The sequence below is a fragment of the Aspergillus niger genome (genome assembly GCF_000002855.4).
Source record: "Aspergillus niger supercontig An16".
NCBI lineage: Eukaryota > Fungi > Ascomycota > Eurotiomycetes > Eurotiales > Aspergillaceae > Aspergillus > Aspergillus niger.
The window spans coordinates 531853-557150 of NT_166531.1; the positions used below are offsets into that span (position 1 = coordinate 531853).

Here is a 25298-nt window from a genome sequence, read left to right on the forward strand (position 1 = left end):
CGAGCTGGTGGGGTTGGCGTCCGGTTTAACGAGTGTCAGTCGTGATTACTGTGCATTTAAATGCGAGGGGGACAAGCTAGGTAAACATATCTTATGTACCGGACTGGATTCCGCGACGCTGGTGTTGCTTCTGAAGTACTACTCTCTTCTCTTGAGTGGTGGTCGATTTATGGCAACTGGGTGCTATACCTGGTGAAGTCGCACACCACGGGTTTATCTATTAGGATTTCTTAGTATCCACCTCTCATATCTCAATTTAACTATTCAGTTTATTTGGTAGTAGTACAATTGTTTTTTAAAAGCACTGAAGGTGATGGCTGTAATCTAGTTGTAGTAGTGATGATACTAACTGCTGAAGTACTGTGTCCGTCATCGTCATTTACCCGCAAATATATATTCATAGGAAATAGTATGACCACCACTCACCGTCCCACAACTTTTGTAGAACTTTAGAATCTAGAAACGAACTCTAAACGCCAACACCTGGTTATCAAGATTATACCCCGAGCCGTCTGCATACCTGAACCGACCGAAATTCATGTGCCCTAGACGCTACTTGTTAGCCACCTTAAACCAACTCAGAAGACCAGCAAAGTAAACCAAGAAAAAGAGAGAGGGCCGACTCACCATCCTGCGTAATAAAATCATTATCACTAATACTGAACAAGAAATAGTCCTTCTCCCCATTACCACCACTACTATCCTCCGTATCGGGATTCACCGGAACAAGGGCCAAACTCTCCCACTTCTCATTCAACAGCCACCGATCCTGCTCTCCACCATTATGCAAACCAAACTTCGCCAATTGCCCGGGGACATTATAATCCAAAAAGGAGCAGTACTCTGCGGGTGGGATACCATCATGTAGGATACCTTTATCAGAGGCGATGGTTCCATTAGGGGCATCCACACCCCTCAGGTTCTTCAGGTCCGTCGTAGTATTAGTTGAGATGTGAAAGATATCAGCATGTCGATACACGGACAGAGAATCACTCTGTCCGTGCCCGAACCCAGAGTCTCTCGCTAATATGAGGAAGTCACCTGTCGGGAGGAGATGGATCTCCGATTGTGCGGCGACGATATCATGACCTTTCTCGGGATTATAGTATTTCGGGAGGGTTACCACATACTCCGCTTCATAGACGGCGTCTACTCCGGAGGAATTCGAAATATCATACTGCAGTAACCGAGCTTGATCGCGGTATTTCTTCTTCAGCCCCCCTTCCTGGTTCAGCGCGGATTGGAGCAAAGTATACAACTTCTTCCCATCGGATGAGATCGTCAATCCCTCGAATCCCTGATTATTATCCCTCCCTGTTGAGGGATCTTCAGGGATGGGTACAAGCTCCGCATCATAGATAGGCGGACTATCCGCGCTGAAGCTGAGTGTGTTATTCCTCCGAGGGAGATACGCCTGGGGCGGTTGAATGGCGTAGACCATGCGGCCGGTCCGCTTGTCGAATTTGTATACGTAGGGTCCGTATTCATCTGACACCCAGATGTGCGCTGGGTCGTGGGCTGGTAAGGCGAGCCCTTCGGCGTCGAGGGGGATGCGGTGTCCGCCTGGGCCCGGGCCGCCGAAGCCGTCGCCGGGGTAGGTGGCTATTGGGAGAGGGGGGAAGTTGGGGTACTTGGTGGTTGTGGTAGTTGTGTTGGTGGTGGTGGTGATAGCGTCGAGGCCGGTGAGGGGTGCGTTGTCGGGGCCGGTGAGGAGGAGGGTGTCGAGGTAGTGCAGGTGGATGTTGGGTGGGGATGGGTGGGTGGCGGATGCATTGGGGGATAGTTGGAGGGTGAGGTTGAACGTGTGGATGCGTGGTTGGAAGTTGAGGGTGCCGTTGGTGTTCCTGGTGTGGGAGACGTTAGTGAGGTGTGTTATGAGAGGGGAGGGGTGAGAGGATGTACCAGCCGCGATCTGGGAGACAGTAGATGATGCCGGTGTAAGTATCGGGGCTGGTTCGTTGCCAGGTGGAGAGGTCAAAGGCAGCGGAACTGCCAAAGCCGCCCATTGTGTCGCCATATTTGTCTGTGGCGTTGGAGGGCACGAAGCCGTAGCCTTCGAGGCCCGTGTAGCTGTACGTAGTGCTGCCGCAGGTGGTTTGGTTGACGATGTTGGAGAAAGAAGCAAAAGAGGAAGAGGGAAGGGCTGCCACTGCAGAGGGCAGCATGGGGAGGAGAGAGTGGACTCGCATATTGCGGATGGATGAATTGTGTTTAGATCCAATCATGAAGTGGTGGGGGAGATGCAAGAATTAATACTTTACCGTGCTATGTGTGCAAGTGAGATGAGATCAATGGACACCGGCCGGAAAACGCTGTGACAGGCACCATCTGATACCAATGCCCTGAAAATACATTCCGATGATCAGCAAGGGTTATCAGATTGAGACAACTCGAGCTGCAGGAACGTGGGCGCATCGATGCATGCGATTTGCTCTACAGACGGACTAGCCGAACCCGAGGGATTTAGCAGTATCCAGCGCCAGCCAATACCAGCTTCTCTACGGGCTTTACAGTCAGGATGGCTACTCAAACCCGAGTCATGTCATTTCATTTCATCTATCATATCCTGGTAGGCATACTTTGTTTGCGTTCGTCAAGACATTTTAGCTTTTCATTCGCTGTTCCAGGTCGTCGGCACTTTGGGATAGTTCTTCGCATCCAATCCTAGATCTTCATAGATGGTGTCGTCGCCTAAACACAAGTTAGTCATCCGACCACAACACAGGCTTGACAACTTACCCCGTAGAGCTTCAATCCGCTCTTCATTCTCCTGCCCCAGCTTCTCCAATTCTTCTCCGGGCTGTGCTTCGTTGGCCTGCTTACCGCCCTCTTCGGCTGTCGCGGCCTTGCCCAGGTCGTCGGTGGCCTCACCAATCATCAGGAACTGCGCGTTGGGGTAGTCAATGAATTCTGGCTGCAACGGGACCCAACGGTAGTCGCCGAACTTCTCGCGTATACTATGTTAATTAGCAGTGCTTTTCAGCATGAAATGCGGTGGTGGCTATCATGTACCTTTCAGGATACTCGGGGTCCTTTTGAATTTGAGCATAGGATGGGCCAGGGTATTTAGGATTCTTCGACTGTATAACCCAGCTGCCCCGAGAATGCAAACCAAAGTCTTCCTGAATAGATCCAATAGTCTCCGGAATGGTCAAAATATAAGCCAAGTGAGACGCCCGAGTTGTAGATGTGATCGCGTAGACGCCCTCGGCAAACGGTCTGGCTTCGGGAACAGTTCGTTCGCCACGGGTAGACGTTTCGTACGTATCGCCAGCGATGAAGCTCTCTTGAAGCGACTTCATACTGTGTCCAGCCTTTTCGACGAATCCCATGTCCCGTTCTTTGCCAGAGGTGGGAAACTTCTTCTTGGGCAGCATCAGTAGCCGGCACTTTGCGCCAGGCTCCACAGAGCCCTGCTGTTGGTTCAATGTGGCGCCAATGGGTGTTGGTCTCAGCACCAGGAAGCTGCGGGCAACATCGCTAACGCTTTGCGGGTCTGTCACATTTACGCGCGGTCGGTAGAAGAAATAGACAATTCCCTTTTCGAGTACATTTGATGCGACCTTCTCCTCCCGCTCCTGTGACGTCTTGACGCCGGTTTCGGCGCCGTCAGCAGCAGGAGCGGGTTTCTCCTCGGATTTCTCCTCTGGCTTGGTGTCTGGCTCTGCATCGCGCTTCTCCTCACTCTTTTCCTCCGGCTTCTGCTCTACATTCTGCTCTGGCTTCTCCTCGGGCTCGTTCGGCTTTTGTTTATCCTCGGCTTTGTCGGCGGGCTCAGATGGCGCCGCTGCGGGCTCTTCGTCCGTCTTCTGCGGTTCTTCCTTCTCCGCAGGCTTCTCAGGCGCTTCCTCTGGCTTTGACTCTGGCTTTTCCGGCTCCTCCGCACGTTCTGATTTCGTCAGCATCGAACCTCGATACATTGACTGTGCGCCATACCTTCTGTGGTCTTCACTTCGTCCTCTGTTGCGGGCTGCTGATCCTTCTCGGGCTTTACCTTGTCATCCTCCTTTTTCCCTTTCTTCGGTGCCGGACCCTTGTCAGTGGTTTCCTTGCGCTTTGCGCCAGCAGGACCTCGGCTCTTGACATCAGGAGCAGCCGCAATGGCTTCCTTTGCCTTCTGAGCAGCTTGACGGGTGGACGTTCTAGTAGCGGCCATTGTAGCAATATTTGTCAATTTTTTGAATACTCAATAGGCCAATTGAGAAGAAATGCACACAGGGACCGCGAGCAGAAATGAATGGGCGAGGGGCATGAACGATCGACTCGTGGTCGCCAATGGAAGTCGTTGAGATTCGCCGGATATGGCGATGAGAACCGCGTGACGTCATACAGGGTCCAGCCCGTTCTGGCTAGCGCCGCGTCAACTACGTCACGTGTTGCATATAGATTCGGAGAATTGAAGACGAAAAGGATGAGGTGCGATGTCAATCTCCCGTAGGAATATCACTCATTCATCTAGATCCATTGCATCGGCATCGGTGTGACTGGAAGGCTGAGTTCCACTGTCATCCGTAGACGGAGACCTTGAACTGTAACCCCCCGACGATCCGGTCTCACTGCTGTCATGCTGCCAAAACATCCCTGGGGACAAATGATCCTTCGTGCATCTGCCTTTTCGGCGCCTCCTCTTGGGACCATCATTGGACTCGTCACGTTGAGCATTGGGTATAGAGCCGGAAGATGACTGTCGCGATGGTCGAGATGTACCTGTTGCCGTCGTGGAAGGCTTTCTTTTCTTCCCTCTCGTCTGGCTAGCGCTTTGGTCTGAGTCGCACTGGAGCCCCTCCATCGAGTCCACCAGCTCTCCCTGCCACATCTCCGACTCATCTCCAACAAGTAAGCGTATCACCGGCTTGCCCGTCGTCCGTCCTGCAGTCTCGGCAGGTTCGTCGTCTGGCTCCTCGATAGAATACGGTAGAACTACATCCGTATTCGCCTCATGTCTATGAGTGGACGGTGAATCCCCTTCCAGAGGAACTGTACCTGCTCCAGACGAGTTCCCTGAAATGCTCTGGGTGTTGCGTGGCTGAGATGTAGATGCCCCTGGCCCATCGTGCGGTCGAAGAAACGTAGGGGGGCTTTCACTTTCGAGAATCTCTGTCATCCTGTCTCAGCCAAAATCCAAAAGAGCGAATCTTGTATGGACAAATTCGCCCTGCTGAAGGTTAGCTGCTGCTCTGTAGAGCGTTTCGCAAACCACGCATGCGCTGCGGGATAGAAACGACGATGATTCAATAGTGTATAGAGTCACAAGTTGACGCTTTTCCATTGATATAAATGTACGAACATATGAGGGAAACGGAAATTCACAATAACAGCTTCAAACGCTTGTTGTAACAGACAAAAACATGACCAAGATAAGAGGAATCGTGTCGGATTCCATTCTGAGGGGACCAGAGGAGGGACGGACCCGACGGGGGAGATCCCGAAGAACCATCGAGAAGGGGAGAGTGAGATCACACTCGAATAACCTCCGGTGAACTCCACTCGAACCGGGGTGAAGGAGGGAGAAATGCAGCTTGACTAAGTCCCCCAAGTAAACTAACTAGTCAACCATAATCGCCTCCCCAGAATGTAAGAGAGGGTCTAAAAGAAGTGCCTGGCAAGCTGTTCACCGCCGGGCCCATCATTGGCCCGCGGGACTCGCTTATTGGCTGCGACACAATAAGTCCACGTTTACCGCCATCCAAGACGGAACCACCAGCTGCCCAGAGTGACTGAGTCCAGACACTCCGAACTCCCCCGTCTTCCCCCCTTTGCCCATTCTCTCCCGCCGTTGTTGTGGATGCGGTGGTCGCCTTTCTGACCTCTTTTAATACCTGTGTGCGGAGCTTGCTTCTCTATGGTGCGGCTCCGGCCAACCCTCCTTCAACATGCAGTCCTCCCCAAACATGCTCACCAAGGTCCGCTATCCCCTCCCCATTGCCAGCCCCCCCTATCGCCGCGGAGCTGTTGCTCCTCTCACGAACAGGAACTAATCGTCATCCTCTTTAATAGTTTGAATCCAAATCCTCCCGCGCGAAGGGAATTGCCTTCCATCCCAAGCGGTTAGTGGACAATTGTCCCGTTCAACGCGTCGCAAACGAAGCCCGGCTGACCCTCGAACAGGCCATGGATCCTAGTATCCCTTCATTCATCAACCATCCAATTATGGGATTACCGCATGGGAACCCTCATTGATCGCTTCGAAGAACACGATGGCCCCGTTCGTGGCATTGACTTCCACCCGACACAGCCCCTCTTCGTCTCCGGAGGTGACGACTACAAGATCAAGGTCTGGAACTACCAGACCCGCCGTTGCATGTTCACACTGAATGGCCATCTGGACTACGTGCGGACGGTATTCTTCCACCATGAGCTGCCATGGATTCTTTCGTGTTCGGACGATCAGACCATCAGAATCTGGAACTGGCAGAACCGCTCCTTGAGTAAGTAGGAATCTGGCCACCTGTCCCGAGGGGTGCTGACAATGGCTTTACAGTCTGCACCATGACCGGCCACAACCACTATGTGATGTGCGCGCAGTTCCATCCTACCGAAGATCTCATCGCCTCCGCCTCCTTGGACCAGTCGGTTCGCATTTGGGATATTTCGGGTTTGCGGAAGAAGCACTCGGCCCCGACGTCCATGTCCTTCGAAGATCAGATGGCCCGCGCCAACCCCGCCCAGGCAGATATGTTCGGAAACACTGATGCGGTGGTGAAGTTTGTTTTGGAGGGTCACGACCGGGGTGTCAACTGGGTGTCTTTCCACCCGACTCTGCCCCTGATTGTCTCCGCGGGTGACGATCGTCTTATCAAGCTGTGGAGGATGAGTGGTACGTCAAGATACTTGTTGGAAAATTGGTATATCAGGCTGACATGGATGTATAGACACAAAGGCATGGGAAGTTGACACTTGCCGTGGACATTTCCAGAATGCGTCTGCTTGTCTGTTCCACCCACACCAGGACCTGATCCTATCTGTCGGTGAGGACAAGACTATCCGGTGCTGGGATCTGAACAAGCGCACGTCCGTCCAATCGTTCAAGCGCGATCTGGACCGCTTCTGGGTTATTGCTGCTCACCCGGAAATCAACCTGTTCGCCGCTGGTCACGACACCGGTGTCATGGTGTTCAAGCTGGAACGTGAGCGTCCTGCCTCGGCCGTCTACCAGAACCAGCTCTTCTATATCACCAAGGAGAAGCACGTCAAGTCGTATGACTTCGCCAAGAACGTCGAGACCCCTCCTATGCTGTCCTTGCGCAAGCTCGGCTCCCCCTGGGTGCCGCCTCGTACCCTCTCGTACAACCCCGCTGAGCGTGCCATCCTGGTCACCTCTCCTACTGATGGTGGTGTGTACGAGCTGATCCATCTCCCGCGGGATGCTACTGGTGCCGTTGAACCCACGGATGTCAAGCGCGGCCAGGGCTCTTCTGCTGTCTTTGTTGCGCGCAACCGATTCGCCGTCTTCAGCCAAGGCAACCAGCAGGTGGACATCAAGGACCTAAGCAACTCGACCACGAAATCGATCAAGCCTCCGGCTGGCACAACCGACATCTACTTTGGCGGTACTGGTTGCCTGCTCTTCATCACGCCCACCAACGTCGTTCTCTTTGACATCCAGCAGAAGAAGCAACTGGCGGAGCTGGCTGTGAGCGGTGTCAAGTACGTTGTCTGGTCTAACGACGGCCTTTACGCTGCCCTGCTCAGCAAGCACAACGTCACCATCGTGACCAAGTCCCTCGAGCAGGTGAGCAGCTTGCACGAAACCATCCGGATCAAGAGCGCAGCCTGGGATGACGCTGGCGTCCTTCTCTACTCCACCTTGAACCACGTTAAATACTCCCTTCTGAACGGGTTTGTCTCCTTTCTTCATGATTAAAATGGGTTGCATACTGACAATGTCACAGTGACAATGGTATCATTCGCACTTTGGATCAGACAGTCTACCTCGTCAAAGTCAAGGGCCGCAATGTCTACTGCCTGGATCGTAATGCCAAGCCTCGCGTTCTGGAGATTGACCCTACCGAGTACCGCTTCAAGCTTGCTCTTGTCAAGAGGAACTACGATGAAATGCTACAGATTATCAAGACCTCAAGCTTGGTCGGTCAGAGTATCATTTCCTACCTGCAAAAGAAGGGGTACCCGGAGATTGCGCTGCAGTTCGTACAAGACCCTCAGACCCGCTTCGAGCTTGCGCTGGAGTGCGGCAACCTGGAGGTGGCTATTGAGATGGCTAGGGAACTCGACCGTCCTAAGTTGTGGAGCAGACTCGGAGCCGAGGCTCTGGCTCACGGTAACCACCAGACGGTTGAGATGTCCTACCAGAAGCAAAGAAACTTTGACAAGCTGTCTTTCTTGTACCTCGCCACTGGTGACCAGGAGAAGCTGTCGAGAATGGCCAAGATCGCCGAACACCGTGGTGATTTCACCTCGCGCTTCCAGAACGCCATCTACCGCGGCGACGTTGAAGATCGGATTCAGATGTTCAAGGAAGTTGACCAATGTAAGTTTTCTCCAAAGCATTATGATGATTTCTTGCTAAAAAGTGAAAGACCCCCTCGCATACCTCACCGCCAAGTCTCACGGTCTGACGGAAGAGGCTGAGTCAATCCTTGAAGCCTGCGGGCTCACAGAGGACCAGATCACCCTTCCCTCTGTCGACGAACCTGCGCGGGTCCCCCATCCGATCGTTCCTACCTTCAAGTCGAACTGGCCCGTCAAGGCTGCTGGCCATTCCTCTTTCGAGAAGGCCCTGCTTGGAGAGGTTGGTGCCGGCGACGAGGAGGCTGCGGCGATCGAGTTTGAGCCCGAGGAGGAGGACGAGGCTATTACTGCGCGCGATACCCTCGAGGATGAGGAAGAGGATGTCGCTGGCTGGGATATGGGAGATGAGATCAATGTCGAGGAGGACGTTGACTTCGTGAACGTGGACAGCGCAGAGGCCGGTGCGGGCAGTACCGAGGCCGACCTGTGGGCTCGCAATTCCCCTCTGGCAGCCGACCATGTCGCCGCTGGCTCTTTCGAGACTGCTATGCAACTGCTTAACCGTCAGGTGGGTGCGGTCAACTTTGCCCCTCTCAAGCCGCGGTTCTTGGAGGTGTACAAGGCCTCCAAGACTTTCCTCCCGGCCTCCGCTGGCCTGCCCCCGTTGGTCAACTATGTCCGCCGCACCGTCGACGAGACGGATAGCCGCAAGGTCCTGCCTATCATCCCCAAGGACCTGGAGACGATCGCCAACGTGGATCTGCAGGAGGGTTACGCCGCCATGCGGGCCAACAAGCTGGAAGATGGCGTGCGGATTTTCCGCAACATCCTGAACTCCGTTCTGGTCAACACTGTCTCGTCCGAGGCGGAGGTTGAGCAGGCGAAGAAGATCGTTGAGACCGCTCGGGAATACATCCTGGCCATGTCCATTGAATTGGAGCGCCGTTCCATCCCCACCGATACCCCCGACAACCTCAAGCGAAGCCTCGAGCTTTCCGCTTACTTCACGATCCCCAAGCTGGAGGTTGCACACCGGCAATTGGCGCTTATGGCTGCTATGAAGCTGGCGTTTGCTAACAAGAACTACTCTTCGGCCCTCAGCTTTGCCAACCGCATGCTGGCTAACGGTGGCTCGCCCAAGCTCCTGGAACAGGTAAGCCATATGCATTTGCTCCCCTTTAATGAACTTCCATACTAACCCACCAAACAGGCTAGGAAGATCAAGGCGCAGTGCGAGCGCAGCCCGCAAGACAAGATCGACATCGAATTCGATCAATTTGCCGAGTTCGATATCTGCGCTGCCTCGTTCACACCGATCTACGGCGGCTCGCCGAGCGTGTCGGACCCGTTCACGGGCGCCAAGTACCACGAGCAGTACAAGGGCACTGTGTGCCGGATCTCGCAGGTGACGGAAATCGGTGCGCCGGCCAGCGGGCTGCGGCTGTTCGTCCCGGGTCAGTACTGAGGATGATGACGAGATGTGACGGCTTTCCTTTTTCTTTCTTCACGCTTGTAATTCCCCGTCTCAATAGAAATGGGCTTTCTCTGGTGGGGAAAAGGGAGGATGGATTCTGGTTGGGGAGGCAGGTTGGCGCCATGGCTGGAGGAAGCTCCTGCTTTGGATTGTCCCGATGTGTGAAATTCATAATTCCAGCGACGTTAGTATATTCATTCATCTATTTATTGTTATTGATGTTGTTTTGAGATATTTCTATTATTTTCTTCTCATTCTTCATTTCTATTGCAAAACTGTTCTTGTACAGATAAAGAGGTGAGATAGTATTATCATATCATATCAAATCATGATCGGAGATGAGATGAGACAGACACAGAGTAGAGATGTCCATCACCCCAGCAGTTAGTAGTCAGTATAATATACAGTAGTAGACCCCTCCCACCCATTCCACCATATCGCCATATCCAAAGGTAGCAGTAGTCTATATCTATCATCTATTCATACACACCGCACACATGCAACAAAATAAATCACTCACACCTTCCATCCCCCCACCCCTTCCTCCACCTCTCCTCCCAAAACCGACAATCAAACTCACTCTTCCCCAACTTGCGATTCACCTCATTATGCGCCCTACACATCCAATCCCCGAATTCCTTCCGTCCACCCAACCTCGGCTGGTTCTCCCCACTCGGCTCCGCCATCCAAGCCCGGAAGTCCTCCGCACACACCCAGCATGGATACAGCTTCGAGAATATCCCCAGGAACTGGCGCATCTCGGATTGTTGTTCGCTTGACGCTTGCGCGGGGTACGAGGCTGTCAACGAGTGCAGGAAGGTCCAGGTGGAGCGGCCGAGGGCTTCCGAGTCTGGTGGGCAGTCAGTGTAGCCTGGAGTGGTGGCGAGGGTCTTCGGGATGGTGCTGGCGGTGCTTGTGGTGGTGGAGGGGGTGGATTTGGCTTGTTTGGTGAGGGCGCGCCACGAAGCGGCGGAGGTGCAGAGGCGACATCTGTTGTTGGTAATTCCGTTAGTAAGGGGGATATGGAGTATGGGGAGTGGAGAGGAGGTCGTACGGCTTCCCGTCTTTGTCGAGGATGACTCCGTTGGGGAGTTTGGTCATGCCTGCGGGGACGGAGTCATCTTTTGCCGCTGTCGCTGTTGCTGGGGCTTGTTGTTGGGTAGAGGAGGAAGGTGTAGCGGGTTGTTGCTGTTGTTGGTGAATGAAGAGATGTTTTGGCATTTCTGGTGGTGTCGTTGTGTCTGCCATTGTGGTCTATGTAGGTGGTGATTGATGCTGGTGGAGGATGAGGATATTCAGACCCGTTGCGGAGAAGAAGTAGGAAGTAGGGCAGAGTAGTATCAAGTCAATTCGGAAGAGTAGTATGTACACGGAATGGTCTGATCTCTGAGCCGAGCAAAGATACGAGAGAGCAATGTCTGCGACAGAGCTTAAGAGCCAAATCCTGGGGAATTGAAAAGTAGTTGATTGGTAATGCAGCAAAAGAATGTCTCCGTCGAATCCCTCCGGCTTCTAGAATTGCCATGTGCCTGCTTTGTCAGCCGAGTTATCTCCGCTCCGCCTGTGCCTTGCCTCGAACAGTGGAATGATGGGGACATCCAAGCTTCGTGAATCCGTACACTCTGATTGATCGACAGATTATCTTGTTCTTTTCGCGTCAGCACGCGTTTCAGCTTGATTTTTCAAGTTCTAATAATTAAGCTTCTGTGCCTGACGAAATTATCAAAGTGCTGCTAGAACGCGATCGGTAAGTTATCGAGCTAGCTAATTAACTAGCGCCGCGTCCCCTCCTGCTAGGTACCACGCGACAGTTGACGTTATCGCACCGGAACCCCATCCACCCCATACACATATACAAGCACAATGGCGCCACGATACGCCCTTTCGAGCTCCGAGCCCGAGTCGGAAGCTGAATCAGCGTCCGGTCGGCCTGCCGATGATGCCTTGGAGCAGGCACTGCGTGATGCGGTTACAAAAGTGTACAAGTCGGGCAAGATGGAGGAATTGACAGTGAAGCGGGTGCGGCTGGCTGCGGAGAAGGCGCTGGAGCTAGAAGAGGGCTTTTACAAGACTCAGGGGGATTGGAAGACAAGGAGTGAGCAAATTATTAAGGACCAGGTGGTGAGTTGGCAGCTTTTCTATTCTGTCATAGTGTGCGATGGCTAAGGTGTATGATGTTTGTGGAGATCATCTACTGACTTGCTGATGTATACAGGAGGAGGAAGAGAAAGCTACACAGGAACCCGTGTCGGATGACCAGGAAGATGCCGCGTCATCTGCTTCCGAAGACGCAAAGCCTGCCAAACGAACGAGACCAGAGAAGCCATCTGCATCGCGCAAGCGCCAGAAGAAGAGCGCTTCGGTATCTGATGGTGGAGATGCAGCCAACGGGTCACCATACGAGGAGGAAGACAAGGTAGAAAAGCTCCCGAAGAAACAAACCAAAGCAGCACCAAAGAAGCAGCCATCGCCCAAGGCTTCAGAGGACTACGTTCATGATTCCGACGAGGAGGAAGTAGAAAAGCCGAAGAATGCTGAAGAAACACCAAAGGATGACTCAGAGAGCGAACTTTCAGTTGTCCTGGACGAGGAGCCCAAACCGAAGCCGAACCGCAAGCGGCAGAAAAGCGCCGAGGGACCCCCACGCAAAGGCAGGAAACAGACAACGGCAAAGGGAAAGGATTCGGATATGGACCCGAACCAGGCGGAGATTAAGCGGTTGCAAGGTTGGCTGTTGAAGTGCGGGATCCGCAAGATGTGGGCACGGGAGCTGGCTCCCTACGATACGCCCAAAGCGAAGATCAATCATCTCAAGGGCATGTTGAAGGACGCGGGCATGGAGGGGCGCTATTCGGTTGAGAAAGCCAATCGAATCCGCGAGGAGCGTGAACTCAAAGCTGATCTGGAGATGGTCCAAGAAGGAGCCAAGCGATGGGGTAAAGAAAGCGCCAGCGAGAACAGTGATGATGGTCAACCAAAGCGGCGGCTGAATCGCGGGCGGAAGAGTCTGGCCTTTTTAGAGAGCGAGGGAGAGGAAACGGACTGAGATGGTGAATAACGATCGATGTGCGGGTTGCTGCATGATTTAACTGTCGCAGTATCTGCCTGGCGCAGGCTGTGGGTCGTAATGATACTCGAGATAATCGAATAATCCGTGTTGGCAATCGCGCCTCATTTCCCAGATTTTGTCCCGCCCATACGTTGAGCCACCAGACTGAAAACGGCGACGGAAGAGATGAAGAGGACAAGGTTGTAGAACTGTATAGCATCCCAGTCAATAAATGGGGATCACTGTAAAGCGACAGCTAGCGAGAGCTTACCGCTGTTCTGGAGTACTCGTTCTCTTCCGCCTCTGTCCTAGCCTCGACAAAGAGGCGTCGGAGATTAGGGAGATTGGCCTAGAATATAGCTATTAGCAGTAGGCTCTTGAAAAGTAAATCTAAGTGACTTACCATAGCACTTGGAGCAAATAACGGTGCTGTGACAGGAGATTGAAAGAAAGACGGGAGGCGGTGGTGGTGATGGGGGGAACCCAACCTGGGGAAGAAAGAGAGCGGCTCAGGTTAGTGTTGGGTCCAGACACTCGCTCGCTCAACTCCCTGATTGTATCTGTCCTCCTTCCACTTCCTGCCCGGCCCTCCAGCTCCCCTCCCATCAACCTCCCTCTTCCCTCCCTTAGGGTCTGTTTTCTTTACTTCCTTTCTTCTCTTCTTTCGACCTTGTCTTGTTTCTTTTTACTCGTCCGACCATCCTCTGCCGGATTGCTGCCGTGTCCGGTTCTCCCTGAAGCTCTCGCCGCCTCGCATTAATTCCCCGCAGTCTCCTGCATTTCCACTTCCGATCCCATCTGGTTCTGCGGAGGCGCGACCCCGTCGTCGCTGAAGCCCGGTTTCGCTCAGCATGGCTATGAATAGGATAAGGGGGGCCTTTGCGGTCCCCAGAAAAGGAGAGACCTTCGAATTGCGAGCTGGTCTTGTGTATGGTGTCCCCCGTACCCGATCGGTGACCGACATGGTGCTGACCTCCCGACAGATCTCAGTATGCATATGAACGGTACGTCGACATAGCTCTGCTTATGCGGAGACGCCGTTAGCCCATAATACATTATCTGATGCGCGCACAGGAAGGAGTCTATCCAAAAGACCATCATGGCCATGACGTTGGGCAAGGATGTTTCCGCTCTGTTCCCGGATGTCCTCAAGAACATTGCGACCAATGATCTCGAGCAGAAGAAACTAGTATACCTCTATCTCATGTGCGTATTCGCTCGTTATCTTATTATTCGATCTCTACTGAACACTCGCTGCGTAATAGGAACTACGCCAAATCTCACCCGGACCTTTGCATTCTCGCCGTCAACACCTTCGTTCAAGACTCCGAAGACCCGAACCCCCTGATCAGGGCCCTTGCGATCCGGACAATGGGATGTATCCGTGTGGACAAGATGGTGGATTATATGGAGGAGCCCCTTCGCAAGACCCTCCGCGATGAGTCGCCGTATGTCCGCAAGACTGCCGCGATCTGTGTAGCGAAGCTCTTCGACCTGAACCCCGCGATGTGCCTGGAAAATGGCTTCCTTGAGATGCTGCAAGAGATGATTGGGGATCCTAACCCCATGGTGGTCGCCAACTCCGTTACCGCACTGTCAGAAATCTACCATGCTGCCCCTGAAACGCAAGCCCTCAAGGTGACCTCCAACACACTGCGCAAGCTTCTCATGGCCTTGAACGAGTGCACGGAATGGGGTCGGGTCACTATTTTGACTACTCTGGCCGAGTACAGAACCAATGAAGTGACTGAATCTGAACACATTTGCGAAAGGGTTTCTCCCCAGTTCCAACATGCCAACCCAAGTGTTGTCCTGGCGGCAGTTAAGGTGGTTTTCCTTCACATGAGGAACGTCAACTATGAGCTGGCGAAAACCTATCTGAAGAAGATGGCTCCCCCGCTAGGTAAGATAATCTTTGATTCTGCTGACTGACTGGCTCGCTGATGTATTATGTTCAGTCACGCTGGTGTCGTCCGCGCCCGAAGTCCAATATGTGGCTCTACGGAACATTGATTTATTGCTACAGAAGCAACCGGATATTCTTAACAAGGAACTCCGGGTCTTCTTCTGCAAGTACAATGACCCGCCGTACGTCAAGTTCCAGAAGCTAGAGATCATGGTCCGCATAGCGAATGACCGCAACGTCGACCAGCTCCTGGCCGAGCTGAAGGAGTACGCGCTGGAGGTGGACATGGACTTTGTGCGCCGTGCTGTCAAAGCGATCGGTCAGGTTGCCATCAAGATCGAGAGCGCCAGCGAAAAGTGTGTCAACACCTTGCTGGACCTCATTAATACCAAGGTAAATTATGTGGTGCAGGAGGCGATCGTGGTCATCAAGGACATCTTCCGCAAATATCCCGGCTACGAAGGAATTATCCCCACACTGTGCAAGTGCATCGACGAACTGGATGAGCCCAATGCACGAGCTGCGCTTATCTGGATTGTTGGTCAGTATGCGGAGAAGATCAGCAACGCGGGTGACATTCTTGCTGGTTTCGTGGAAGGCTTCAATGAAGAGTTCTCTCAGGTTCGTTTATTGTTCTCTGTAAGCCTCTCGGCCAATTGCTAATTCATTGTGCAGACCCAGCTGCAGATCTTGACCGCCGTTGTCAAGCTCTTCCTCAAGCGGCCCGAGAAGGCTCAGGGGCTTGTCCAGAAAGTGCTGCAGGCGGCCACGGCTGAAAATGACAACCCCGATGTCCGCGATAGGGCTTACGTCTATTGGCGCTTGCTGTCTAACACGAGCGACCCCAATGCTACTAAGAACATCGTGCTCTCTGACAAACCGCCGATCGTCACCACAATCCAGTCTCTTCCCCCGAATCTGCTCGATCAGCTACTGGGTGAACTGTCCACCCTCGCATCTGTCTACCACAAGCCCCCGGAGCAATTCGTCGGACAGGGCAGATTCGGTGCAGATGCAGTACAAAGAGCTGCTATCGAGTATGTCCCATCCTCGCTTCACAATGCTGGTGTCTCGGAATCCGCGCTAATGAACATCCTAGGGAACAAATCCAAAACGCTCGGGAGAATCCGTTGGCAGCTGCGGCGGCAGCAGCTGCGGTTACTGGCAGTGCTCCACCTCCGCAGTCCCAGAGCAATGTCGAGAATTTGCTGGATATCGACTTCGATGGCACTGCGCCGGCATCCGCTCAGAAAGAACCGGGTGGTGGGATGTCAGGTCTCGAAGGTCTGGCCGGAACGCCCGTCCGGGTGGAATCTCCGGCCGCAGGGGCACCTTCTGGAAGCAACAACCTGGACGACCTGCTCGGAGTGTTTGGCGATGGCGCTGCAGCCGCTCCGGCCAGCGGGAGCGGCGCTCCCAATGGTGGTGCAGCAGACTTGATGAATGGCTTTGAGGGGCTGGACCTGTCTGGAGGTGGCATGGCCTCACCACCCCCTGGAGGAAGCCAACCGAAGAAGACAAATGAGGATATCATGTCGTTATTCTAAGCGCGATGAGCCATGCCTGTATGATGGCGCACGAGTTCGTATAGCTGAATCAGAGGTGCGGGAAGGTTGAGCCAAAAGCACACATAATTCTGTTGATGCATGCCGAATATAGATCTATTTTCGTTCTTCAAACTTTGGGTCTATTTTGAAACTAGTCTTGTCATTCTGCTCTCTTCACTGTTTGTTATTTTTGGTGTTTCCGCCTACCTGTATATCCATCCCATCTCCGAGCTTGATGAGCATCGATCTATTCTACGTATCCCTTACTTAATTTCCATTCTCTTTTCCCGGTCAACGCATTCCTGGAAACTTTTACCACCTTTAGGGGACTTGCTAACTTTGCATCCATTCAGTCTAGCGGGGATTTAGCGATGGTAGTTGGTCGGAACCGAAATCCTCCCTTGTCCGGGTGAGTCACAGCAGCTCACCTCGCCTGGACTTCTGGCTGATTGTGAGCCACCATAAATAGTCCGGCCATTCTCATGGCTTTCATCGCTATTCTCAGACTGTAATTCGTTGACCTCCTTTCACTACCGTGCAATGGATCAAATAAAGAAAACTTTCGCCCGGTGCGCGCAGGAGGGCCGCCCAGCCCTGGTGACTTATGTCACGGCTGGCTTCCCCACAGCAGCAGAGACTCCAGATATTATGCTTGCGATGCAGGCTGGAGGAGCAGGTATGCAATAATCTTTAGCCCGTAGAAGCGACAACATTCACCGGTGTACTAACGATGTGGTAGATGTCATTGAACTCGGTCTCCCCTTCACGGACCCTATTGCCGACGGCCCAACCATCCAGATGTCGAACCTTAAGGCACTCGACAATGGTGTCACCATATCCTCCATGTTCCAGATGGTCCAAGCTGCTCGTCAGAGAGGCCTTCATGTTCCTGTTCTCTTTATGGGTTACTATAACCCGATTATGCGTTACGGGGAATCCGAACTGCTCGCTGCGAGCAGGACAGCCGGGGTGGATGGTTTCATCATTGTCGATCTACCTCCTGAGGAAGCTGTTCGGTTCCGGAACCAGTGTAGGGCTGCTGGGTTAGTGTCACCTCTTTGACATCAATCCTTAACGCAACCCGGCGTTGTTCAATCATCTACTGACATGTATTCCTCGGAGCAGTCTGTCCTACGTCCCATTGATAGCCCCGTCGACCACAGAGGAACGCATGAGAACACTCTGCGGAATTGCCGACTCTTTCATATATCTCGTGTCCAGGATGGGTGTTACAGGTGCTACTGGCACTTTAAGCCACGAGCTCCCGGAATTGATGAAGCGCGTGAAGCATCTCTCCGGCGGAGTACCGGTGGCTGTCGGCTTTGGCGTTAGCACCCGTGAACATTTTCTCGGCGTCACATCTATCGCAGACGGTGCCGTCATCGGTAGTGAGATAATCACCCAGCTGGCGAACGCCCCTGCAGGCCAGGGTGCCGCTGTCATCCAAGACTACTGCTCTCAGATTACCTGTCGGACGGTCGAGCCAATCGAACCTCACTCTGTCCCAACTAATGCTGAACCATCTTCGTCATCGGCAACCCTTCCTACCTCAGAGCAGTCAACAGAAGCATCCAAGCCCGGCCGCTTCGGCACCTTTGGCGGCCAATACGTGCCAGAAGCCCTAACGACATGTCTCAACGAACTAGAAGCCGGGTTTAATGCCGCCATCGACGACCCAACCTTCTGGGCTGAATACCGTTCCTACTACCCTTATATCGGGCGGCCCTCATCCCTACACCAAGCCCCACGCCTCACCTCCCACGCCGGAGGCGCCACCATCTGGCTGAAGCGCGAAGACCTCAACCACACAGGCTCGCACAAGATCAACAACGCCCTAGGCCAGATCCTCCTCGCCCGCCGACTCGGAAAGACTGAAATCATCGCTGAAACAGGAGCCGGCCAACATGGCGTAGCAACCGCCACCGTATGCGCCAAATTCGGCATGAAATGCACTGTATACATGGGCTCCGAAGACGTCCGCCGCCAGGCTCTCAACGTCTTCCGGATGCGCCTTCTCGGCGCCACCGTCATCCCCGTAGAATCTGGGTCCCGCACGCTTCGCGACGCCGTCAACGAATCCTTTCGCGCGTGGATCACCCGCCTCAATACAACCCACTACATCATCGGCTCTGCCATCGGGCCACATCCCTTCCCCACGATCGTCCGCACCTTCCAATCCATCATCGGCGAGGAAACTAAAGCCCAGCTGGCGCAAGAAATTAATCGTCTCCCTGACGCAGTCGTCGCCTGTGTGGGCGGCGGCTCTAACGCCGTCGGCATGTTCTACCCTTTCTCTGAAGATCCCTCCGTCCAGTTGATCGGTGTAGAAGCCGGCGGCGACGGCGACGGTAGCCCCGAACACCACTGCGCTACCTTATCCTCTGGGTCTGGTTCGGTGGGCGTGTTCCACGGAGTGCGGACGTACGTACTTCAGAACGAACATGGGCAGATCTCCGGTACGCATTCTGTGTCTGCGGGGCTGGATTACCCCGGAGTTGGACCAGAACTGGCACACTGGAAGGAGGTGGGCAGGGCAAAGTTCATCTCGGCGACGGATGAGGAGGCGCTGGAGGGGTTGCGGTTGTTGTGTCGGTTGGAAGGGATCTTACCGGCGTTGGAGACGTCGCATGCAATTGCGAAGGTGGTGGATGTGGCGAGGGAGGTTGGGGTCGGTGGACATGTTGTCTTGTGTGTGAGTGGGAGAGGGGATAAAGATGTTGATACGGTCATGGGGGTGGAGGGGTTTGCTTAGTGAAGTATAACTAGCAGTTAACTACTTCATTCTTCTTTAATTTTTCGGGGTCGGTTTTAATTTATCGATCTGTCTTTTCATTTGGACTTGACTAAATGAGTGAAGAGATATCCCGAGTATGATTGAAGCATCATGGAGATATTTCTCAAATGATGTTAATTACTGCTCACAGTCCTTTTATTGACATCTTCCTCACTATTACATGAAGATGGGCAGATAGCAGAAAGATACTTAACAGAGGAACTAGAATGACTGATCCTTTTAATTTCTCTCCAGTTTACAAAGCTCAATGCAACGCACAGGACAGGCCACTATTAGTATTAGTACTAGTAGTATAGATAACGCCATACCACCCTCCGATGACTGATAGATACTAGACCACTAGTACTAGTTATAGTAGCGGTCAATCGAATTACCGACATAATTCCGAGAATAGTACTACGGAATTATAGTTAACATCCACGACGTTATTCTAAGCTTAACGAATTGTCTTTGGTATCCTTGTTTCAGTTAATTATGAGTCTGGAATGTCAGCCCGGAAATATTACATCAAGATTGACAGCACACTCAAATAGGAAAGTTATCGCTATCAATAATCTGGATCAAAGATAAAAAAAAGATACCGAATCGGACCCTAGTCGGAACGGAATCGATTTGATTGATTGATTGAGATTCCCGATAAGATCCGATTCCTGCAAGGTTTCCGTCTTTTCTTAACTTTCAGTTTATCGGGCCGTGAAGAATGAGACGCGGATAGATCACACCACGCTTGCCATTCATGTTACTGGGGTATAATGAAAGGTTGAGGAATTAGTTAACTAATATTGGACATAGTTAATTGAACCATTTAAGACGTTTAGGGCTGTTTAGAGGAATTCCCAACTTTCCTTCTTATTTGTCAGTGGGGGCTTTTTTTTCCCGTCCACATTCTTAGTCTCATCGTCTGGCTTTGGAGAAGGAAATTGGAGAAATTGGAGAAAGTCAATACTGTTGTTCGATTTCAAACAATAACTCAACCTACTCGACTATATTCAGGATAATAGCTCAGATGCTGAATTCTGTAAAATAGAGTAAGTCTACAGTTAACATGTTGTAAGCATTAATAATGCTCCCAAAGAATCCGACGGATCAAGACAAGAGACTCCGCCAAATGTCTATCGGAAAGTCTCTATTTAGACCAAAAGTAGTCCTTTCAGTGGGCTAATGGGCCAACGATGGAATATCCACATTGCCCGTGCCCCTTCTTCCTCTTCTTCTCCCTTCTTGGCTATTCTGTCTCTGGCCAGAAAGTGGGCCAGCTGCCGATCCAACCGATGAGTGACCCATGGATTAGCAGTTGCCCCTCTGCAGTGGTCCCTGGTGTATAAATTATAAAAGATTTGAGGTTGTCTCCTTATTAGTACTATTCCCTCAATTGTATCTGTCCTACTCCATACTAGACGTACATCTGTCCGACCACTGACTCATTCGCCATGGCTCAAGATTACAAGTTTGAAGGATGGATGGGTCTCGATAAGGACTCTGCCGACGGAAAGATGGTCTGGCAGGAGTTTGAGCCCAAGCCGTGGGAGGAGACCGATGTTGACATCAAGATCACTCACTGCGGTATCTGCGGTTCCGATTTGCACACTCTCCGCAGTGGCTGGGTAAGGCATCCATTACCATATTTCGGTTGATAGACCGTTTTCAAATCCTAGATACTAACCTCAACAGAGACCAACTCTGTACCCCTGCTGCGTGGGCCATGAAATCGTCGGCACTGCCGTGCGTGTTGGATCCAAGGCTGTCGGCGGCATCAAGGTTGGTGACCGCGTGGGTGTCGGCGCGCAGAGCGATTCCTGCCTTGGTCGTCTGGGAGACTGCCCCGAATGTGCGATGGGTGATGAGCAGTACTGCTCGCACAAGATCGTCGGTACCTACAACAATGTCCACCTGAACGGCGGCAAGTCTTACGGTGGATATGCTTTGTACAACCGCACTCCATCCCACTTCGTTGTCAAGATCCCCGACAGCATTCCCTCGGCACAGGCCGCCCCTATGTTGTGCGGTGGTGTCACCCTGTTCAGCCCCCTGAAGCACCACAACTGTGGCCCCGGCAAGCGCGTGGGTATCATTGGTGTTGGCGGACTGGGTCACTTTGGTGTGCTTCTGGCCAAGGCCATGGGTGCTGATAAGGTGGTTGCTATCTCCCGTAAGACTGGCAAGGCCAATGATGCGCTGGCTATGGGTGCGGATCTCTATATTGCTACGGATGATGAGCCGGACTGGGCTACCAAGTATGCCCGGTCTCTGGATTTGATTGTCTGCACTGTTTCTTCGACCAAGGTATGTTCTGACCCCGTAGACCGTTCCTCAATATTGAGAGGGGGCTCGAATACTAATGGGGGGAATAGATGCCCATGACCGAATACCTGGGCCTGCTTGCGACGGGCGGCGCCCTGGTTCAGGTCGGACTTCCGGATGACGGAGTTCTTCTGGCCCCTGTCGGCAAGCTGCAGCGTCGCCTAAAGGCTACCAGCTCCTTTATCGGCAGTCCCAACGAGATCCGTGAGATGTTCCAGCTCGTTGCTGAGAAGGGAGTCAAGGCCTGGATCGAAGAGATCCCGATGAAGGATGCCAACCAGGCCATTGTGGATATGCACGCGGGCAAGGCGCGATACCGTTACGTGCTGGTGAATGAGCAGTGATGTGATGATTATGATTTACGATGTATGGAGTTGGGTGATGTGAAGTGGAGTTAGTTGGAGAAGAGGACAGCGATGTGCATTAGAGATCATTAGAGATAGACAGAAATGATACCATTTTTCTTTCGACCGAAAAAGGAAGGTGGCGGCACGTGGCTACGAGGGGCGCCGCAGTCGGAGGCGCTAAACTCAAAATGGATTTTTCCCCGCGGCGAAGGCCGAGGGGATTCTTTCCCGAATTGCCTCTTTGACTCAGACATACCCAATTCCAGTTCGTGTACTCTTTCACACTCTTTCCCTTATTTCTCCTGCTTTACTCCTTGTTCTTCTCGTTCATTGCCATTCACAATGTCGCCTACTCTCTCTCAAAGATTCCTGAGCACGCGGGGTGGCTCCTACGGCGTAAGTGACATCTCCTGCCTTGATTACCTCTCTCGTCGCTATTAAAGATCCTATCCTCTTCCCAGCGGAGTCAATTGCTAACTGGCTATCTCCAACAATAGCTTTCCTTCGAGGAGGTCGTTCTCAAGGGTCTCGCTTCCGATGGTGGTCTCTTCATCCCCGAGGAAATCCCTACCCTCCCCGCCGGTTGGGAGTCGGAATGGCGCGACCTGAGCTTCGAGGAATTGGCCTTCCGTATCATGTCTCTCTACATCTCCGAGTCCGAAATTCCCAGTGAAGATCTCAAAGATATCATCAAGCGCTCCTATGCCACCTTCCGCCACCCTGAACGCACCCCCATCGTTGAACTCGACGGCAAGCGCAACCTCTACCTCCTCGAACTCTTCCACGGCCCGACCTTCGCTTTCAAGGATGTCGCGCTGCAAAAGTAGGTCTACTGGAAACTGTGCATAAGTGTGAGGAAGTATATCTGGTGCTAATCTTAATCCCACTCAAGTCTCGGAAACCTGTTCGAATACTTCCTGGTGCGCAAGAACCAGGGCAAGGAGGGCAAGGACAGACACCACCTGACCGTTGTTGGTGCGACAAGCGGTGACACTGGCTCTGCTGCCATCTACGGCCTCCGTGGCAAGAAGGATGTCTCCGTCTTCATCCTGTTCCCCAAGGGCAAGGTTTCGCCCATCCAGCAGGCTCAGATGACTACCATCCTCGATGCCAACGTTCACAACCTCACCGTCGAGGGTACCTTTGATGACTGCCAGGACTTCGTCAAGGCCCTGTTTGCCGACCCCGACATGAACTCCACCCACAACCTCGCCGCCATCAACAGCATCAACTTTGCCCGTATCCTGGCCCAGATCACCTACTACTTCTACTCCTACCTCGCCCTGACCAAGACCCCCGGCTACAACAACAAGATGAGATTCGTCGTCCCGTCCGGCAACTTCGGTGACATCCTGGCCGGTTGGTTCGCCAAGCGCATGGGTCTCCCGGCCGAAAAGCTGGTCATCGCTACCAACGAGAACGACATCTTGGACCGTTTCTTCCGCACCGGCGGTACCTACAGCAAGAGCGACAGCAAGGGTGCCGGCGTCAAGGAAACTCACAGCCCTGCCATGGACATCCTGGTCAGCAGCAACTTCGAGCGTCTCCTGTGGTTCTTGGCCTACCAGACCAGCGAGGCCAGCACGGCCGACGAGCGTCGCAAGCAGGCTTGCGAGAACGTTAGCAACTGGCTCAACCAGCTCAAGACCGAGGGCGGCTTCAGCGTCCCCTCTGCCCTCTTCGAGGCCGCCCAGGCTGAATTTGAGAGCGAGCGCGTCAGCAACGACGAGACCATCGCTCAGATCCGCTCCACCTACCAGTCCTGCTTCCCGTCCAACCTGGGCCCCGGCAGCGCCAAGAGCTCCAAGACGGGCGGTTACATCCTGGACCCTCACTCCGCCATTGGTGTCGCCGCATCCCTGCGCTCCATCGAGCGTAACTCTGGCGTCAGCCACATCTCCCTGTCCACGGCCCACCCGGCCAAGTTCGCCAGCGCCGTCGACCTCGCCCTCCGCGGCCAGGACGGCTACGATTTCACTGAGGTCCTGCCTCAGGAGTTCATCGGCCTCGAGGACCGCGAAAGCCGCGTCACTGCCGTCGGCCCCGGTGCTGGCTGGCAGCAGGTGCGCGAGATCGTCAAGGCTGAGGTCGAGCAGGAGTTGGAGGGTAAGCGGTAGGCACGTAATCCCTTAATCTGCCTGCCGCAACTAGTTATCTTCTCCTTTCTTCAATGTTCGTTTCACTAAAAAGCCAAGCTACGTCGATGATATCTCACGATCTTCATGTTCTTTTTTATACTTCTCTCGTGCCTACATTTCTTGCATCTTTGGCTTCTTCTTTCGCCACCCATAGATCAGATTATCTCATACCATACAAATAAGATAGACGTTTCACGAGATGTTTGTATTGGTCACTCGCTCGTATTGTAGAAATCATTAGAAACAGAAAACAGAGTGGAGATTCCTATTATTAGTACAGTACAAGACGTCAAACGCACACGCCCTTCCGGTAATTGAGACGTTCTATGTTGTAAAAACTTTTAGCTTGGCGATTGACGTGATTCCGGAAGCGCAGGAGGCAAGGGAAATAAGAGAATCACGACATATGTAGGTGTCATTGACTGCATTGACTCCTCGTGGTAGTCACTGTTACTATTATGGGTAAAATGCCCTCACGAGACTGATACGACCCCCAATCCCATGACCACTGAACAACACGAACATGGATGTCTACTTTTATCTCTGGATTCTGCCCACACGTACAAATTATGCATTATTATGTATTAGAGCATTATCTGACACAAAAGCCAATACATGACTTCCAACTAAAGCCCTTGGGAACATTCCAGACCCGTGTAGGATATACACATTGGCACTGGTATGCGTAGGAACTTAACAAGCAAGGAGCCAAGGAGGAAATCACGAACGAGATCAAGAAAGTAATGGACAACAAACAAGAAAGCAGAATTTTTCTAAAATGGGACCGTACCGTAACACCGGAGATAATATGAGTTATCTTAGTTGGGTGATCGCGAACAATTGTAGCTTGATCGTCAGATCACACACACCGGACTGAGCCAATTTAGAGGAGAGCCATGATACCCATGACGGCGGCCAGGAAGCCAGCCGCGGGTTGCATGTTGGAGGAGGCGGCGCCAGTGAAGGCTGGGGAGACGCCCGTCGCGCCCGCACTGGTCTCGCCAGGTGTAACGGGAGAGACACCAGAGGGACCAGCAGTTTCTCCAGGAGTGACGGGAGACACTCCAGAGGGAGCAGTCTCTCCAGGGGAGACTGGCGAGACGCCAGAGGGAGCGGTTTCTCCAGGGGAGACGGGCGAGACACCAGAGGGACCAGCAGTTTCTCCAGGAGTGACGGGAGACACTCCAGAGGGAGCAGTCTCTCCAGGGGAGACTGGCGAGACGCCAGAGGGAGCGGTTTCTCCAGGGGAGACGGGCGAGACACCAGAGGGACC

At 52.9% G+C, this 25298-nt stretch overlaps 10 protein-coding genes across 10 annotated transcripts; 6 read left to right on the plus strand and 4 right to left on the minus strand.

The window, feature by feature from the left end:
- Positions 1 to 449: 449 nt before the first annotated feature.
- Positions 450 to 2189, minus strand: An16g02440 (uncharacterized protein; the record flags this gene model as incomplete). Its single annotated transcript, XM_059744983.1, has 4 exons — positions 450 to 483; positions 521 to 545; positions 628 to 1844; positions 1903 to 2189. 4 exons carry the CDS (start codon positions 2187 to 2189, stop codon positions 450 to 452), a joined length of 1563 nt encoding a protein of 520 aa, XP_059606768.1.
- A 422-nt stretch (positions 2190 to 2611) lies between these two features.
- Positions 2612 to 5104, minus strand: An16g02450 (uncharacterized protein; the record flags this gene model as incomplete). Its single annotated transcript, XM_059744984.1, has 6 exons — positions 2612 to 2691; positions 2740 to 2957; positions 3013 to 3889; positions 3937 to 4142; positions 4331 to 4364; positions 4558 to 5104. The coding sequence occupies 6 exons, from the start codon at positions 5102 to 5104 to the stop codon at positions 2612 to 2614; spliced, it is 1962 nt and encodes a 653-aa protein (XP_059606769.1).
- A 787-nt stretch (positions 5105 to 5891) lies between these two features.
- On the plus strand, positions 5892 to 9934 carry An16g02460 (uncharacterized protein; the record flags this gene model as incomplete). The annotated part of the gene is made up of 8 exons (XM_001397522.3): positions 5892 to 5903; positions 5998 to 6047; positions 6109 to 6428; positions 6482 to 6817; positions 6873 to 7839; positions 7893 to 8488; positions 8538 to 9622; positions 9680 to 9934. 8 exons carry the CDS (start codon positions 5892 to 5894, stop codon positions 9932 to 9934), a joined length of 3621 nt encoding a protein of 1206 aa, XP_001397559.3.
- A 521-nt stretch (positions 9935 to 10455) lies between these two features.
- Positions 10456 to 11164, minus strand: An16g02470 (uncharacterized protein; the record flags this gene model as incomplete). Its single annotated transcript, XM_001397523.3, has 2 exons — positions 10456 to 10933; positions 10998 to 11164. The coding sequence occupies 2 exons, from the start codon at positions 11162 to 11164 to the stop codon at positions 10456 to 10458; spliced, it is 645 nt and encodes a 214-aa protein (XP_001397560.3).
- Positions 11165 to 11806: 642 nt separating this feature from the next.
- An16g02480 (uncharacterized protein) lies at positions 11807 to 12989 on the plus strand (the record flags this gene model as incomplete). Its single annotated transcript, XM_001397524.3, has 2 exons — positions 11807 to 12064; positions 12159 to 12989. 2 exons carry the CDS (start codon positions 11807 to 11809, stop codon positions 12987 to 12989), a joined length of 1089 nt encoding a protein of 362 aa, XP_001397561.1.
- An 854-nt stretch (positions 12990 to 13843) lies between these two features.
- Positions 13844 to 16445, plus strand: An16g02490 (uncharacterized protein; the record flags this gene model as incomplete). The annotated part of the gene is made up of 7 exons (XM_001397525.3): positions 13844 to 13920; positions 13976 to 13996; positions 14067 to 14198; positions 14258 to 14895; positions 14951 to 15519; positions 15574 to 15935; positions 15998 to 16445. The coding sequence occupies 7 exons, from the start codon at positions 13844 to 13846 to the stop codon at positions 16443 to 16445; spliced, it is 2247 nt and encodes a 748-aa protein (XP_001397562.1).
- A 540-nt stretch (positions 16446 to 16985) lies between these two features.
- Positions 16986 to 19673, plus strand: An16g02500 (uncharacterized protein; the record flags this gene model as incomplete). Its single annotated transcript, XM_001397526.3, has 4 exons — positions 16986 to 17121; positions 17185 to 17488; positions 17571 to 19137; positions 19650 to 19673. 4 exons carry the CDS (start codon positions 16986 to 16988, stop codon positions 19671 to 19673), a joined length of 2031 nt encoding a protein of 676 aa, XP_001397563.3.
- A 996-nt stretch (positions 19674 to 20669) lies between these two features.
- Positions 20670 to 21884, plus strand: An16g02510 (uncharacterized protein; the record flags this gene model as incomplete). The annotated part of the gene is made up of 3 exons (XM_001397527.1): positions 20670 to 20843; positions 20911 to 21522; positions 21591 to 21884. The coding sequence occupies 3 exons, from the start codon at positions 20670 to 20672 to the stop codon at positions 21882 to 21884; spliced, it is 1080 nt and encodes a 359-aa protein (XP_001397564.1).
- Positions 21885 to 22229: 345 nt separating this feature from the next.
- An16g02520 (uncharacterized protein) lies at positions 22230 to 24004 on the plus strand (the record flags this gene model as incomplete). Its single annotated transcript, XM_059744985.1, has 4 exons — positions 22230 to 22283; positions 22385 to 22710; positions 22780 to 23646; positions 23689 to 24004. The coding sequence occupies 4 exons, from the start codon at positions 22230 to 22232 to the stop codon at positions 24002 to 24004; spliced, it is 1563 nt and encodes a 520-aa protein (XP_059606770.1).
- Positions 24005 to 24908: 904 nt separating this feature from the next.
- An16g02530 (hypothetical protein [truncated ORF]) lies at positions 24909 to 25298 on the minus strand (the record flags this gene model as incomplete). The annotated part of the gene is made up of 1 exon (XM_001397529.3): positions 24909 to 25298. A coding segment is annotated over one exon (390 nt), but the record flags the coding sequence as incomplete, so codon positions are not given.